General features: G+C 38.6%; 2 protein-coding genes across 4 annotated transcripts; both read left to right on the forward strand.

The window, feature by feature from the left end:
- Nucleotides 1-5,536: 5,536 nt before the first annotated feature.
- On the forward strand, nucleotides 5,537-15,940 carry tlr21 (toll-like receptor 21). 3 transcript variants are annotated; one of them, XM_085365429.1, is made up of 2 exons: nucleotides 5,537-5,557; nucleotides 13,028-15,940. In XM_085365429.1, the coding sequence occupies exons 1-2, from the start codon at nucleotides 5,537-5,539 to the stop codon at nucleotides 15,938-15,940; spliced, it is 2,934 nt and encodes a 977-aa protein (XP_085221555.1). The 3 variants fall into 3 exon arrangements, with proteins under 3 accessions (XP_085221555.1, XP_085221556.1, XP_085221557.1); XM_085365430.1 differs by lacking the exon at nucleotides 5,537-5,557 and adding an exon at nucleotides 12,368-12,388; XM_085365431.1 differs by lacking the exon at nucleotides 5,537-5,557 and having other exon boundaries at nucleotides 13,013-15,940.
- On the forward strand, nucleotides 9,997-10,655 carry cnfn (cornifelin). Its single transcript, XM_085365432.1, has 3 exons — nucleotides 9,997-10,120; nucleotides 10,212-10,348; nucleotides 10,563-10,655. Exons 1-3 carry the CDS (start codon nucleotides 9,997-9,999, stop codon nucleotides 10,653-10,655), a joined length of 354 nt encoding a protein of 117 aa, XP_085221558.1.
- Nucleotides 15,941-16,025: the final 85 nt, after the last annotated feature.

Raw genomic sequence — 16,025 nt, forward strand, 5'->3', positions numbered from 1 at the left:
TTTTAATCTGTGTCTCCACCTAGTTGTAAGCGTCAGCCAGACAGACAGAGCATGACTACTGTGCGGAAAAATGAAAAATATTCCATTGCAAGAAAACGTAGAAGAAAATGCATCCTCTTTGAAAACACAAATTGATTACACATCATAAAGTAAAAAACTGTAAGTTGTCAGGTTTTAAAAAGCAGAAAGTTGTTTTTGCAAAGAAATCCTCCACAACTAAGGAGAAGTGAAAGTGCTTTGTTGGCACAAATTTTACACTCGCCACTGCTGCAAGTTCAACTTGCTTTGACATATCAAGCATTTCACTCAACCTACAATGTAGGAACTTGTTTGTTTGTTTCTTCAGGAGTATTTTTTTTCCTGTTTTTGTCAATTTATAGAATGTGAAAATATAAAACAGTTTAGAGCTCAGCAGGACTGCATTACAAGATTTATTAAGTGATTTCAAACATTGGTGACTTTGGATTTCGCTCATGAAATATCAGAGTTGATGTCTTAGTTACAGTTTCTATATTTGTTGACTTATGCATGGTTACCTCTAAGTGCATTTTTACATTTAGCAACCAGTGAGGTTTAAGAAGGTTAAGGTTCTTATCTTGACAGATAATCTTGCGTTAAACTTGACAGTGTGCCTCAAGTAAATGTTGCAAGTGCAGCTGTGTTGCAATGGCTTAGAGCTAATGAGTCACTCATTTGTGAAAATTCTTTCTGTCGTCAAACTCGGACCACCTGGCTCCAAACTGTGTGCCACTGAAGTTCCCTGTAAAACAGATCTGACTTTCAGCTGCTCCCTTATTTCTGAAAGATTCATCACAAAAAGTGGGTCTGCATATGTGATATTTGATATGGCAGAGGTTTTTTTTTTATGGCAAATAACCTTCCTGATGCACTACCATTTATCTAGGCACATACTGAGCAGGTTTTGCATGTCAGGCAAATGGTAAATGGCCTGCATTTGTATAGCGCTTTTTCAAGTCCTTAAGGACCCCAAAGCGCTTTACACTACATTCAGTCATTCACCCATTCACACACTGGTGATGGCAAGCTACATTGTAGCCACAGCTGCCCTGGGGCGCATTGACAGAGGCGAGGCTGCCGGACACTGGCGCCACCGGGCCCTCTGACCACCACCAGTATGTGTGAACCACTTCACCATGGTGCCACATGCAGTTTTCTATAATAAAAAAATAAGCAAGAAAAACAGAGAGCTGTCTTCCTGGAACTTTGCACCTGGAAGTGAGCTATGTCAACCTTCAGGTTTTCAGCCAAGAGTGCGTTCTTGCATAAAACAAAGTTTATTAGCTTTGTGGTATTTTCAGTATTTTCATGCTAGATTATAGAGGTTAAATCCATTTAGTGTTTTCCTCAGTGAGATTAATAATTGTGCTCTTTTTTTTTCCTTTTATTTTAGCAATGACATTCCTGGCAAAATGTAAACCTGTAGGGAGGCAATGAAAAAATACATAAAAGATTTCTGGGGGGGAAAAAAAAACATCCCTCACTGAAAACAAAAGATCTCTCTATAAACATGCATTACATATTACTCAAGGGCGGCGTACTGCAGGTTTTAGATATCACCCTGGATCAACACACCTGAATCAAATGATTAGTTCATTACCAGAAGTCTGGAGAACTTCAAGACATGTTGAAGTAATTTAGCCATTACAATCAGCTGTGTTGGATCAAGGACACATCTGAAACCTGCAGGACACTGGCCATTAAGGCCTCGAGTTCCCCCACCCCTGGTTTAAAGGATGACAACAGGATATAAGCTGTGTGCAGAAGCAATGTTAGAGGTACTTCAAAGGCTCTCGGAAGTGAATTAAAAGTAAATGCTAAAACTGTTTTACTAAATTAGTGTACTAAATACTAAAAGATTTTCAATTTTAAATTGAGGTAAGATGAAAAATTTTTAAAAAGCGTGTTAGCAAGCAGTGGGCGACTTAATTAAAGTCACTCAGTTAAAACTACTAAAGCTGGATTAACTGAGTGAGCCATGTCAACTCACTAAAATATTATATATATATATATGTATAAATAGAGCAAACAAGACTTACCTTCTGAACTTTTATAAAAACAGGATACAAGCTGATGAAGGCTGGTGAAAGAGATACTGAAGGCTTTATGATTGTGCAGGCTTTAAAGAAGACAGGATATGACATTATTTGCGTTTATCTTTGTGGTTTAAGAGGATGACATCAGAATATATCGTTTGCTTGAAATGTGGTAGATAGGATTTCCTGCAGACGATGTCTCTATGCAGACTTTAAAAAACTTTAAAAGTTTATGAGGTTTGGGCACCAATGACACCAAAAGACAGTCAGTCCACAAGTTTGAAACTAAGGTGAACACATAAAAAAAAGGTATGTTTAAGCAGTAGATAATTGCATAGTGAGGTTCAAGAACATTCAAATGCAAATTGAAAAATTCAGTTAAAAAATGAGTCATAAACTAGACAGAGGCTGGATAGTCTGAGTGAGCCATATCCCCTCACGGTACAAGTGTTATTTTTGAAAAGCAGTTCGTTTGAGAGGAACTGAATACTGTTGTGGTTACATCTGTCTCAACCGAAGGTCTCCTGGAAAATTAAGCTATTGTGTAACATCATACATGTTTTTGTGTCTTCTGACAGCCCCTCAAACACTATGCTCCCATGTTTAAATTCAGACTTTTTCTTATGTTACCCAATGTGAACAAAAACTCAACCCTAGTGTTTTATTAATGTGACATTTTACACTTGCATTTTGTAGCTTTATTGAAATAAAAAAGTTGCAGCATGAGTCAGTTATCGGCACATTTATTTATTGGTGGATGCAAGTGTTCAGAACACAGATAGCTTTTGGAAAGAAAGGGTGTCACAATCTAGAGGTGCATGTTTTAGACGAAGAATAAGTCCCTAACTGGAAAGAGAGCAGTCCCTGATGACGTTTTGTGGTCTGAGGTGGCAATGTTCTCTAGGGTTGACAGATAGCAACCACTGGTTTTTTCTCCACCAGTGCTTGCAGCACCATTTTTTTCTGCCACAGAGCAGCATGCCTACCACACTGATGTGAATTATGTTATAACAGCAGAAAGTGGAGTCTCACTGAGGAACTCACAAGCTCTCCACAGTCAATACAAAATGACGCTTGGTTTGAGTCAAGCTTTTCCTGTATTTCAGTATCAACTCTTTAGTCCTAAAGGTATTCTAAGCTACTATGTTCACTGAACACCACACTGATGGGCAGTGGCGGTCTTAGCCTGTTTGGTGCCCTGGAACACCCCCTCTGGCACCCGCCCACCCCGCCCCCCGCACCCTCCACCCCGCCCCACCCCACACCCCTCAATCACACATTCAATATATTAAAGATTGTACAATAACATATTTTACTGTTATTGGAACAAATCAATAACTGACGATGACTAATGCACCTTAATATTGTGCTGAACACAATCCAAAAGATTCAGTAAGCTACATCAGTGTCTACTGTTTACTATAGCCAAGTGGCTAACAAACGTAAACAGACATTTTCACTATCCCTACTAATTAATGTTATCTTGTCGTATCTCTGTTGTGGTCAGTGCTATCTTCTATGCTGTTGCATGCTGGGACAGCAGGTTGAGGGTCACAGATGCCCACAGACTAAATAAACTGATCCACAAGGCCAGTAATCTTGTGGGGATGGAGCTGGACTCTGTCAGGGTGGTGTCTGAGAGGCAGATGTTGTCCAAGATAAGGACAATCATGAATAATACCTCCCACCCACTCCATGAAGTACTGGCTAGTTACAGGAGCACGTTCAGTGAGAGACTGAGATTACCAAATGCACCACTGAATGACACAGGAAATCATTCCTGCCCGTGGCCATCTCCCTGTACAACTCCTCCATCTAATACACTGTAAATGCTGCAATAGTTACACCCTTTTTACACACGCTCTTTTTTACTCTGGAATATTCTTGTCAATTTTGTTGATATTTATTTATAATCACCTCTGTTAATTCTTGATATTTATAACTGAGTGATCTGTATATATTAGTGCTATTTCCCAAATGTGTAAAATCTGTAACACAATGTATTGTTTGGAGTTTAGTCTGTTACTGTTACTATTTTTAGAATTTCTTCTTGGACCAACTGTAACCCACATAATTTCCATAGGGATTAATAAAGTATTCTGATTCTGATTGTTTCAGGACACATGACCTGCCATTATCCAATGACACATCTGCTTACCTGTATCTTTTGCTCGTTTCTCCTCCTCTTCTTTTCTCTTTTTTCCTAAACTGAGCACCTGATGGCTTTGAACTTTTCTTGTCCACCTTCCATTGGTTTTAATTTTGCACTCCAGTATGAACATCCACCCCCCAACCCGAGGATCACCACAACATAACCTAATAGACCTACACCTTAGTTCACAGATATGCTTTGTCTAGGGTTTATTTCTGGGATTTCGCACAACCCAGGAGTCAGACCAGGAATACAAAATGGGCTTGGATTTCCACATTATGACTGAAATGTGCTCTATTTGGAAGCAGCCGCCCCCTCCCCTATCGACACTTTGTGTGCCAGACTTTAAATCATCAAACTGTAAATTATAAATTGTTATTGATCCCTTTACTGCTAGTCCTAAAGTATATATATATATTTTACTCTTTTTATATTTATTGTTTTTTTACTTGCACTGTTGTAACTGGAGCCTCGTCATCTCGTCTTTCTGTATACTGTACTGCATGTAGCGGAGATGACAATAAAGTTTACTTTGATTTCAGCACAGCAGCAAATGGGCGCACCGAGGGCTCTCACGTTCACTTTATAGAATTTCGAAAAAAAAAAAACCAAAAAAACCTTTTTCAAACAAATTATAAGACTGTATCATAATGTCTGGTGTTTCGTGTTTGTTGGTTTGTTTTTATTTTGTTATATTCTGCGAGCTGGTTATTAGATGCTGCTCCAGGCAGTGAATCCTCCGCCGCCCCGCCTTCTCCTCCATGTGCCGCAAGCAGCAGGCGCACGTCGCAAACGGAGGGCGCCTTTACTCCCAGCAAATGGGCGGCAGAAAACCGACCGGTGCCTATGCCATCTCCAAAATGCACTGGCTGATGTCTGGCAGCACGAGTACGAGCAACTTTTTTTTTATTGGAGATGCCCGTGATGCTGCTCCCACCACGATGCCACCCTGGGCAACCGCCCATGTCGCCCCTATCAAAAACCGCTACTGCTGATGGGCACATCTCATCTCTGTATGCTGACTTACCTTCACCTGATATTAGCTCAACAACAATTGCATCATCAGCAGATTAAACAATGATGTTGGATGAGTGGACAGCTGTACAGTCACTGGTGTGCCTATGTAAAGAAGCAACCTCAAAGAGATTCAGTGTTCAGTGTAATGGATGAGGATGTATGGGGAAAAATTTGATGTGATGAGAGGGGTTTGACAAAAACCTCTTGGTCCAAGTGCAGATCAATGACTTTACAAAGTGCTAAAAATAAACTTGTCAGTGATGAAGAGACAATATTGTTTCAGTATTTCCACATTGAATCATCAAGTCAACTAATGTATTCAGTTCAATTTAATGTATGTATATAGTGCAAAATTACAAAAACAGTTGCCTTAAGGCACTTTATATTGTAAGATAGCAAAGACCGTATGATAATACAGGGAAACCCCCAAGAATTTGATGGCCCCATATGAGCAAGCACTTACACATGGTGGGAAGGAAAAATGTCCTTTTAATGGAAAGAAACAACTGGCAGAACCAAGCTCATGGAGGGGCAACCACTTACCTCGACTGGCTGGGAGGGAGAAGGGGAAAAACAGGCCAAAGACAGAGTGTAGAAGAGAACCTGAGATTAATAACAGCTAATAATTAAATGCAGAGTGGTGTATGAATGAGGTCATTAAGGTAAGATGGGCCCCGATTATTCAAGACCTTGTATGTGAGGAGACAGAGTTTAAATTTGATTCTGGATTTAACAGGGAGCCAATGAAGAGAAGATAATATAGGAAAAATACACTCTCTCTTTCTATTTGCTGAATTTTGGATAAACTCAAGACTTTTCAGTAAGTTTTTAGGACAGCCTGATAATAATGATATCCAATAGTCCAGCCAGAAAGTAATTCTCAACTAACTCATTTTTTAGCATCACGATCAGACGTTTCTAATTTGAAAGATATTGCACAAAAGGAGAGGGAAGCAGTCCTACATATTTGTTCAATATGCGCATTGAAGGACACATTCTCACCAAGAACAGTTGCAAGATTCCTCACAGTAATACAGGAGACTAAGGCACTGTCATCCAGAGAAAGCGTCTGGTTAGAGACCATATTTCTAGGATTTTTAGGGCTGAGTACAATATGCTCAGTTTTACCTGAATTTAGAAGCAGAAAGTTAGAAGTCATTCAGGTAGTTATGTGTTTAAGATATTCATTCAGTTTAACTAACTGGTGTGTGTTATCTAGCTTCAGAGCTAGATAAAGCTGGGGATCATCTGCATAGCAGTGAAAATGTATGCTATGCCTTCTAATGATAGCATATACAAAGTAAACAGAACTGGTCCTAGCATAAAATCTGTTGGAGTCTAGATAAAATTCAAACCACTGCATAGCAGTGCCTTAAATACCTAATGCTTGCCCCAATGTCTCTAATAAAATATTGTGGTCAACAATGAATGATGCACTGAAGTATAGCCTCTGACAGCAAAAGGATGATGTTACTGTCAGGTGCCATAAGAAGATCATTTTTAACCAGGGGGGATTCTAGGATCAGAGCTTTGGGGGTGTGGAGCACCCAGAGAGCTGCCCAGCCAGACAAGATAAACTTTACTCGTCACGATGAGACTTCTTCCCTGTCTCTGTCAGTCCCTGCATCCTTTAATGTCTCCAGTTATCCCAGGTTCTCTCTGACTGTCTCCTTGGTGCATTTATACCTCTGTTCCTCCCTGTCCTCGTCATCTGTTGTCTTCGTCTCCGTTATCAGTCATCATAATTTTACCATCTCTGTGCGAGTCTGCAAATTTCTTTATTAAATCATAAGATTCTTAAATTCATCAAGTCTCTCTGTGCCTGGGTCCTCATCACAAAACATGACTGTTTTGTACATTTTAACACAATTTAATCCCCACATTTGTGAAAAAGGAAAACACTTTTTTGAAAAGTCTGTAACAAAACCATCAAATCTGATAAAGGTTATTTAAATGCTGCAAAAGAAGAATGGATTGGAATAAAAAAAAAATTACATAGCCTAACCTTAATTACTGGGGAAGAAAAATGAATGATGTTCATAGTGAGCAAGAAGTAAACTGAGTGGACAGAGATTCACTTTTAATGTGTATGTATAATATATTACAGATACACAAAAATACACTCCAAAAATAGAAGAGTCCTTGAAATGTACTGTGGCGGAGGTGTGGTCCCGGGCGCGGCTGCAGGGGAGGAGTGGTGCAGTGAGCTCAAAGGGGCGGTGCTGGAGACGCAGGTGAGAACAGCTGATGGCGTTTGGACTGATGATGGTTTCCTTCCCCTTTTATAGTGAGACGGGAGAGGAGCAGAGGGAGAGCTGGAAATCAGCTGAGACCGGAGCTGTCAGACTGTGGACGGTCATAACAAATGAAAACTAGAAATAAACGTGCCATCTGGCGACAAACAACTGTGTGTGTGTGTACGTGTGTGAAGTGCATTTCACATGTACAAATGTACAAAATATTAATAAAAAAAAACAAACTTAAATCTTAAAAATGGAGGCAACTTTGCCTATGGTACAATGTATACTATGTATGAAACGATCTTTACTGCATCTCCAAAAGTCGATTCTGTTCATCTGGACGTAACGTTTTGTGGAAGAAAGGTTTTGTCACTCACCCAAGTGACTTCTTTAGTCTTAGCTGACTGCAAGTTTCCCCAATCTTATAGTACATTTGCATAATGAATTGCAAATTTATAAGATTGGGGAAACCTGCAGTCAGCGGAGACTAAAGAAGTCACTTGGGTGAGTGACGAAACGTTTCTCCCACAAAACGCTACGTCCAGATGAACAGAATCGACTTTTGGAGATTTACTTTCCTGGATGATTGAGAATGCATCAAGACGATCTTTACTGCAGATACTAGTATGGCTCTGCAGATGTCACCTCACCTTGAGGTTGGCAAATCTGTCTGTCACTTTTTGGTGATCAACTCTCTCAAGCAGTTTATCTGTTTCAGTTTTGCCTGTCACTATTCCCTGTCCATTTTCTTACCTGGTTCTTCCTGACCATTCTCCTCACGTTCCCCTCTTTCCTCTCTCCCTCTTTGGACTGACAATCATACACAAATAGATTGTATTCAATTAGATGAAAAAATTACATTAATATGAAAAAAGCCCTCTCTCAGTGTACTTTCAACTAAAAGGAAAATAACCAAACCACATGTACCACTAATAAAAGATATAAATATTGAAACATTGATCCAACATTATCCTTTATTGACGGATCATTTGATCTTACACCTTTTTTTGAAAAACCTCCTTATATCCATTATGAACCTGGCTGTCTCTCTGTACACAACACACACACACACACACACACACACACACACACACACACACACACACACACACACACACACACACACACACACACACACAACAGGAGTTATAAGGTTAATGGGCATCCAGGACAGTGGTAACAACAGTAGGCTACGGACAATTTTAAGTTTTAGATTTTAAATAGGCTATAGAAATTTCAATGGGAGCAACAGGACTGTCAAATGTCACTGATTTTACTACAGAGTAGGACGGATTGTAGGGTAGCAAACATCGTCGGAAAACACGTTTTCAAAACTGCAGGTTACCTGGTGTAATGTTTTTCAGCTAAAAAGAAACATGTTCTGACTCCTACCTAACTATATAAAGATTAACTGAAGGTTAAATGCAGCTAAATTGTCCTGTTTTGAGGCAGGCACTTACACCTCCGCCTCTGTAACCTTCCCTAACACTATTTTTGTACTTTGCCAAGTTATGAAACCTGACAGAAACTCTTCAAATCAGCCATTTAGCATTACCATTAAACCACTCTTTCAAGAATTATTGAGATAAAAGGAAGGTTGGAGATAAGTAGCCAAGAAAGCTGGTCAAGTGATGGCTTTTTAAGTAGTGGTTTAATTACTGCCAGATTGAAGGCCTGTGGTATAGAGTTGATTAACAGAGATAAGTTAGTCATATTTAAAACTGAATGTAATGCACTATACATTTGAACTGATGATTTGTTACCTTTTTTTAACTGAAAAAGCCATAAATAACAACAAAAGTGGTATTTGAACGGCCTAGAAGTCAGAAATACTTTGCTAAATTGTATTAAACAAGTATAATGTTTCTGCACTGAGTACTTTCTTGAGTCACTGGTATTTACATACGGAGTGCCACTTTATAAAGTCAACAGAGTATGCGCTTGAGCGTCACAGTTCATTTAATTTTTTCAGCTTGTCCCCTGTTATGTACACACACATAATTCTAGGTGCACCATTTTAGGTGTGTGATACGCCCCAAAACCAAACATTTTTTCCTTTTTTCCTTTACAAGGCATTCAGCCCTGTTTACTTGGTCATTGTTTGCCATCTCATATCAGCATAGAAACTGAACTACAACCTATGCATACTGTGTCATTGGGTATAAGAGCTGTGGTTGTAAACCCTATCCTAGTCTTCAATTTCAGACCTTGCTTTCAGGAGCCAGATACTAACTTCAAGAGTTGAAGGGGACTGCAAATTTTCCTACAAATCAAGGTAGTTTAAACTCATCCTACTAACTGATTTTCTTCATATCTGATTTGGGGTAAACTCTTAATCAAGAAAGATCTAATAATTTTTGGTTGGAATAAAATCTTAAGAAGCTTTCACAACACAGATTTGGATATATAACATTTGCTATAAAGAAACTGTGTAAAAGTGTCTCAAAGGTTCTATAAACAAGAAAGTAAATTGGTAAAGTAAGTGACCTTCATGTTTAATTTGCTCCAAGTTATTTTTCTTCTTCTTGCAGCCATGGAATACCAGACAAATGTGATAAATGCACAACCTCAGGTGACTGTGACACAGTACACGGTCTCCCGTGGGTCGTCAGAGTGGAGTACAAATGCATGCGACTGCTGTGAAGACTGCGGCATCTGTACGTGTCTATATAAGTTCTATGGGAACATGCTGAAGTTTACCAACAGTGTAACATAACAGAAATATGATAAAACATCTCTCACCTCCAGGTCTTTGTGGAACATTCGTTCCCTGCATCCTGGCTTGTCAGGTGGCTCAGGACAGCGATGAAAGCTGCTGTCTGGCCTGCCTTCCCGGCGCCCTGATTGCTTTACGGACAAGCATACGCAACAGATACAATATTGGTGTAAGTGTGGTGCAGATTTCTAATCATTTATTAAACAAGAAGACTAGAATTCTAATCATGAATTCAATCATGAAGTCAGAAAATTCTCTAGAATTCTAATCTAGATGGTGTTTTATATTACATTTTTGAAATCCCAGCACTCTAAATATGGTTCTGTAAAAAAAACAAACTATGATGTTTGTCACCAGTTTACTGTGACTGTGCTTTTCCTCAGGGCTCTGTGTGTGACGACTGGTTAGTCATGGCCTGCATTCCAGCATGTGGATTATGTCAGATGGCACGTGAGCAGAAGATAAGAGGAAACTGAAAATTTATACAATATATGATATCCTCAAAGTATCAAAGTAATATAATATGTGAAAGTGTATTTCTTCAGTTTCTGTATCTTAAATTAAAATGTTAAAAAAATGGCATAGACATATTGTAGTAAAGCTAAAGGATTTGATAAGAAATAAAGTCAGATAACTGGACTAAACTGACAATTTCTTCTTGTTTTTCCTTGTTTATTCTATAGTTTAATAGGATTACATAGTATATCTGTTATATTTTAAATGTGAGCTCTGAGTCTTAGAATAAGGCTTAAAACCCCCGTATCTTTCACTCGAAGTTCAACAGCGACTCATTGTGCTGACACCAAGTTTGTGCAACAAATCAGCGAAAAAATCTGACGGATATGTGGGAATTTGCAGCACGAGTAACTCTTAACCACCCTTAAAACCCCCCAAAACAAAACAAAACAAAACAAAAAGAATCAACCAGTTTATGGTGGTAAACTCAAATAACTATCATCATCATTTCTGAGAACTTTTTTACTACCTACAATACAATTCAATAATGTTCACAATTTTATATTTTTCTTTTTTTAATGTTTAACATAATTGTGTTAAAAATACGTGAGTTATAGATGTGTGAATGCAAATTGTATATCCACTCAAAAACAATATTTCAATAAAACTATTGGAATTAATGTGTTGTGATTAAATAGTTGAACACAGCTGTAAAGGATTATGAAAGAAGAAGAATACGTTGGAGACATCTTCCCCTTTCTGACTGACTGTTTTATTTTTGGCTGACCATGTACTTCAGAGCTGTCTAAAGGCACAGGGTGAGGCGAAAAGCATTAATCTGAGTAAGTACAAATTAGGGTACCTTATAACTTTAAACTATCAGGACATGTTTTCAGTTTTCCTGGGGAAGTTTGAGGAATGACATCAATATTATAAAGTTATGCTCATAAAGGGTGAATCTTAAAAGTGGCACGTATTATATAAAAAACTCTCTGAAAACTATTTCGCAACTCTTTCTATACATTTTATTTTTATAGACAGCTTCCTCTTTCTGACTCAATGTTTTTGCAGCCACCAAAAACAAAGCTGTCTGAGAAGGCAGGATAAACAGCATTAATTTAAGTAAGTACAAATTAGATTAACTTCACACATCATGACATTTTCAGTTTTCTTGGGATCGTCTAAGGATAGGAAATAAACGTTATCTTATTTGCAAAATCATAAGAATTTATGTTTGTAAAGGGTGAAAATTAAACATTATACATAGGAAAGAACCAAATTATTTCTCAACTCTTTCTATGCATTTCTTTTATCGTTCTAAAATTATTGATATCGTGATTTTTGCCATATATTGTATTCCTGTAGTATTCAATTAGGAATTCGTTGCTTTTCAACATTGTGCATTGTGTGGACCGCAATGACGTGTGAGAAACCCTAAAGAGGAGGAGAAGGGCAAACATTCATTTATATTGAAAGTGGATGTGAAAACATAAGAAAAGAGGAACAAAGTTTTTCTCATCGTATAAATTTCTTCGGGGACACGCTCCTCACACCTCAGGATTAGAAGATTCTTTTATGCTGAGACTATTCCTAGAGACTCGCAACTGCTTCTAATAAGAAACGGTAACAGCAACAAGAAAAGGTAAGAATCTGAGCTTGGGTTAGTAAAGTAATTATAAAAATATTTAGTCTAAATTAAAATGTCAGTTGAAGGCAGCAGGCTCCAACAACCATGATGAGTGTCCTGTATACTGTTTCTACAATATTTTAAAAATGATTAAAAATCTATCAGATATACAATGCTAGTTTGTCAATTTACGTCTTTATAATGTTTAAATGTACTTGTACTTGGGGCGATCGTGGCTCAAGAGTTGGTAGTTTGTCTTCGAATTGTAAGGTTGCCGGTTTGAGCTCGGACAGTCAGCTCAAACCGGTCGTTGTGTCCTTGGGCAACTTCATCTACCGCCTACTGGCGATGGCCAGAGGGGTTGATGGTGCGATATGGCAGCCTCGCTTCTGTCAGTGTGCCCCAGGGCAGCTGTGGCTACAACTGTAGCTTACCTCCACCAGTGTGTAAATGAATAGTGGAATTGTAAAGCGCTTTTGAGGGTCTTAAAAAGCACATTATTATTATTGTCAGATTTTAAGAGACAGCTGAAAACATCAATGATATACCTAAAGCGAGAATTTGCAATCTGATATTAGAATTTTTTTCTGATTTGAAAGTATTCTCTTTTCAGATCCCTGCATTCACCTGATGAAAAAACACAGAGGCCTTTAGACGTTTTCAACTTAATATTTAAACAAACAAAACGAAAAAAAAGGAGCCGACAGAAGTTATTTAAAGGACTATTTCTTTGCACTGCAAGAAGACAAAATGGGAAACCATCAGCTGCTGTCAGTTACAGTTGTTCTTGCAGCTGTTCAACTCACCAGTAGTTACAGTTTCAGGAACTGCATTGCAGAAGCAGATTCTGATGGGAAAACTTTCAACTGCATGCATCGGAATGCAATGCATATTTCTGATATTGTCAGTGACCTGCCACCATCTGCCATCAATCTCACCATTTTAAGAACTCCTCTGACGGACCTTCCTAACAACAGCTTTAGTAACCTAGTAGACCTTCAGCACCTCAGAATTGATAATAATTCCTTGACAACCATCCGTCAGTTAGCTTTCCAAGGCTTGTATCAACTGAAGAATCTAAACATGTCATTAAACAAAATATCAGTGCTCAACCCTTCTCTGTTTAAGGACCTGCAGAATCTCACCTCCCTCTTTTTGGCCAACAATGCATTGGAGCGGCTGCCCGAGGATATTTTTTCATCTGTTCTCAAGCTACACACTTTAATCCTGAGACAAAACTTTCTGTCAGATTTCTCAGGCATTGCTAAGTCTGTGGCACATCTGACAAATCTGACGACACTGGATCTTTGCTTTAACAATTTGACCTCCCTCAGACACTCAAATGTGTCACTGCCCCAGTCCCTCACTGTTTTGTATGTTTGCCATAATAATCTATTAACGCTGGGATGTAAGCCTTCATTTCTCAGCTTTATCAACATTTTAGATTTGTCATACAATTCTCAGCTGCCTACAAAAGCCTTTGATCAAATTGATTTGAGCACTATAAATTATTTGCATTTGCGTTCAACAAATGTAACAATAGTGGAGTTTTTAAACATTAGCAACATCAATCCAAGTCATGTTGATTTCTCTGGTACAGGACTGAACAATGACAGCATGCTCAAAGAATTATGCATACTGTTGAAAAAAAGGCTGAAAGAGAAAAATCTTAAAAATATGAACCTGGGTAATAATGCAATTAGGCAACTTACAAATAACACACTGTCCTATTGTCCTAATATCACAGGGGCTTTGGATCTATCCCGCAACAACCTAAAGAGTGCATATTGCCTTGAGTTTCTTAGAAGACATGTATACATAGAAGACTTCAAAGCAGAGCACAACCATCTCAGCTCCCTAATATACTGTAAAAAAAATTTTCAATTTAAAAAAATGGAAAATCTGAGTTATCGTTACAATCGCATCTTAAAAGTTGACTCTCATGCTTTTTATCATACACCAAATATCAGGACGCTACAACTTAACATAAACAGTATTGCATTTCTCCATATACACGCTCTCAAGGGACTAAAAAAGCTCGAGACACTTCGTTTAGACAATAACCTCTTAACTGATTTGTTCAGTGTCACATTTGAAGATCTGGTCAGTTTGCAAATTCTTAACATTCGCAACAACCGCATTTCTGTCATTTTCAATAGGACTTTTTTCAACCTGACATTTTTAAATACACTGGATCTTGGAGGTAATAAGATTACCCATTTTCAGCGATCGGGTCTTGATGGACTAAAAAGCCTGTCCAAGCTCTATCTAGATGGAAACCAGCTAAAACAAATTGACCCTTTCTTATATCGTGCATTTCAAGACACCCTCACTGTGCTAGATTTACAGAGTAATCAGATTTGCTTCATAACAGAAACTCATGAGTCACCATTCATGAATCTCAGCAGACTGACTGATCTGAAATTAGATCGGCAGCGACCTAACGGACTCACCGTTTTACCACGCACTTTACTACGTGGCCTCTACTCACTGAAATCTTTGTATCTCACCAACAATAACATATACCATCTTGCTCCTGATACCTTTGATGACCTAACAGACTTAAGTTTCCTCACACTGGATAACTGCTGTGTTGGGGTGAAAAAATTAGAACCAGGGGTCTTTAAAAATTTAAGAAATTTGACCAGATTGGCTGCAGAAAATATGGGCATTCAGAACTTCTCTAAAGAGGTTTTTGGGAATCTTACACAGTTACGTTTACTGCAGCTCAACCGCAATGCCATGCAGACTCTTTCTGTAGACGCATTAATGAGTCTACCTATGCTTCGTTACCTTGACATACGAGATAATCCTGTAAGCTGCACCTGCAACAACGGGCCTTTGCAAAATTATACAAAGAATAACACAGATGTTCAGGTGGTGTACCTGTACAACCTGTCATGCCAACACAATCCAAAACTCAAATTTTACAATTTTGACACTAAAGTTTGTCGCGGAGATATAGGAATGTACCTGTTTTTTAGCACATCAGCTGCAATCTTCTTGTTTACAATCATTCCCTTATTCTATGTTAAACTCTACTGGAAAATGAAGTACAGCTACTATGTGTTTCGGGCCTGGTTTAGTGAGCAGTGGAGCAGATTCCATGAGGAGGAGGAGAATTGTAAATATGATGCATTTATTTCCTATAACTCATCTGATGAACAATGGGTCATGGACCAATTGTTACCCAACTTGGAGGGAGGCGGATCATCTTTTAAGCTTTGCCTGCACCACAGGGACTTTGAGTTGGGCCGTGATATTGTGGACAATATTGTTTCTGCTGTATACAGCAGCCGGAAAACCATTTGTGTGGTGAGCAGGAATTTTCTGCAAAGTGAGTGGTGTTCTCTGGAAATCCAGCTTGCCAGTTACAGACTCTTTGATGAGCACAGAGATGTTCTCCTGCTCGTTTTTCTGGAGCCAATCTCTGAGAGGCAGCTGTCTTCGTATCATCGCATGAGGAAAGTTATGTTAAAAAAAACTTACCTGCAGTGGCCTGGTTCAGACTGTACTAACCCAACACAGGCGCAGGAACTGTTCTGGAATCAGCTGCGTAGAGGAATAAAAACAGGGACCAGACTAGAGACAGAAGAATATTCTGCAACTCGTGAGAGCAAAGAAGCTGAAGACTTTACGGATGAGAGATCTGATGAAAACTTTTACTTGCAACCTTAGAAAGAAAATAAGAATGTGTGATTTGTGGTTTTACTCAATTAACCTTTCAGTCTAAATGTGTTTATCTGTGATGAAGTTATGTTGT

Source organism: Diplotaxodon limnothrissa, linkage group LG11 (genome assembly GCF_057381915.1).
Source record: "Diplotaxodon limnothrissa isolate DT_005_m linkage group LG11, D_limnothrissa_male_GT1.1, whole genome shotgun sequence".
In the NCBI taxonomy this organism is placed as follows: domain Eukaryota; kingdom Metazoa; phylum Chordata; class Actinopteri; order Cichliformes; family Cichlidae; genus Diplotaxodon; species Diplotaxodon limnothrissa.

Bases quoted from the DNA above. Each gene is read 5' to 3' on its own strand.
- tlr21 (XM_085365429.1), top strand. From the start codon at position 5,537: ATGTATTCAGTTCAATTTAAT. The intron at 5,558-13,027 runs GTATGTATATAG...GGAAACCATCAG, and splicing joins TGTATTCAGTTCAATTTAAT to CTGCTGTCAGTTACAGTTGT.
- cnfn (XM_085365432.1), top strand. From the start codon at position 9,997: ATGGAATACCAGACAAATGTGATAAATGCACAACCTCAGGTGACTGTG. The intron at 10,121-10,211 runs GTACGTGTCTAT...TCTCACCTCCAG, and splicing joins CTGTGAAGACTGCGGCATCT to GTCTTTGTGGAACATTCGTT. The intron at 10,349-10,562 runs GTAAGTGTGGTG...GCTTTTCCTCAG, and splicing joins GCAACAGATACAATATTGGT to GGCTCTGTGTGTGACGACTG.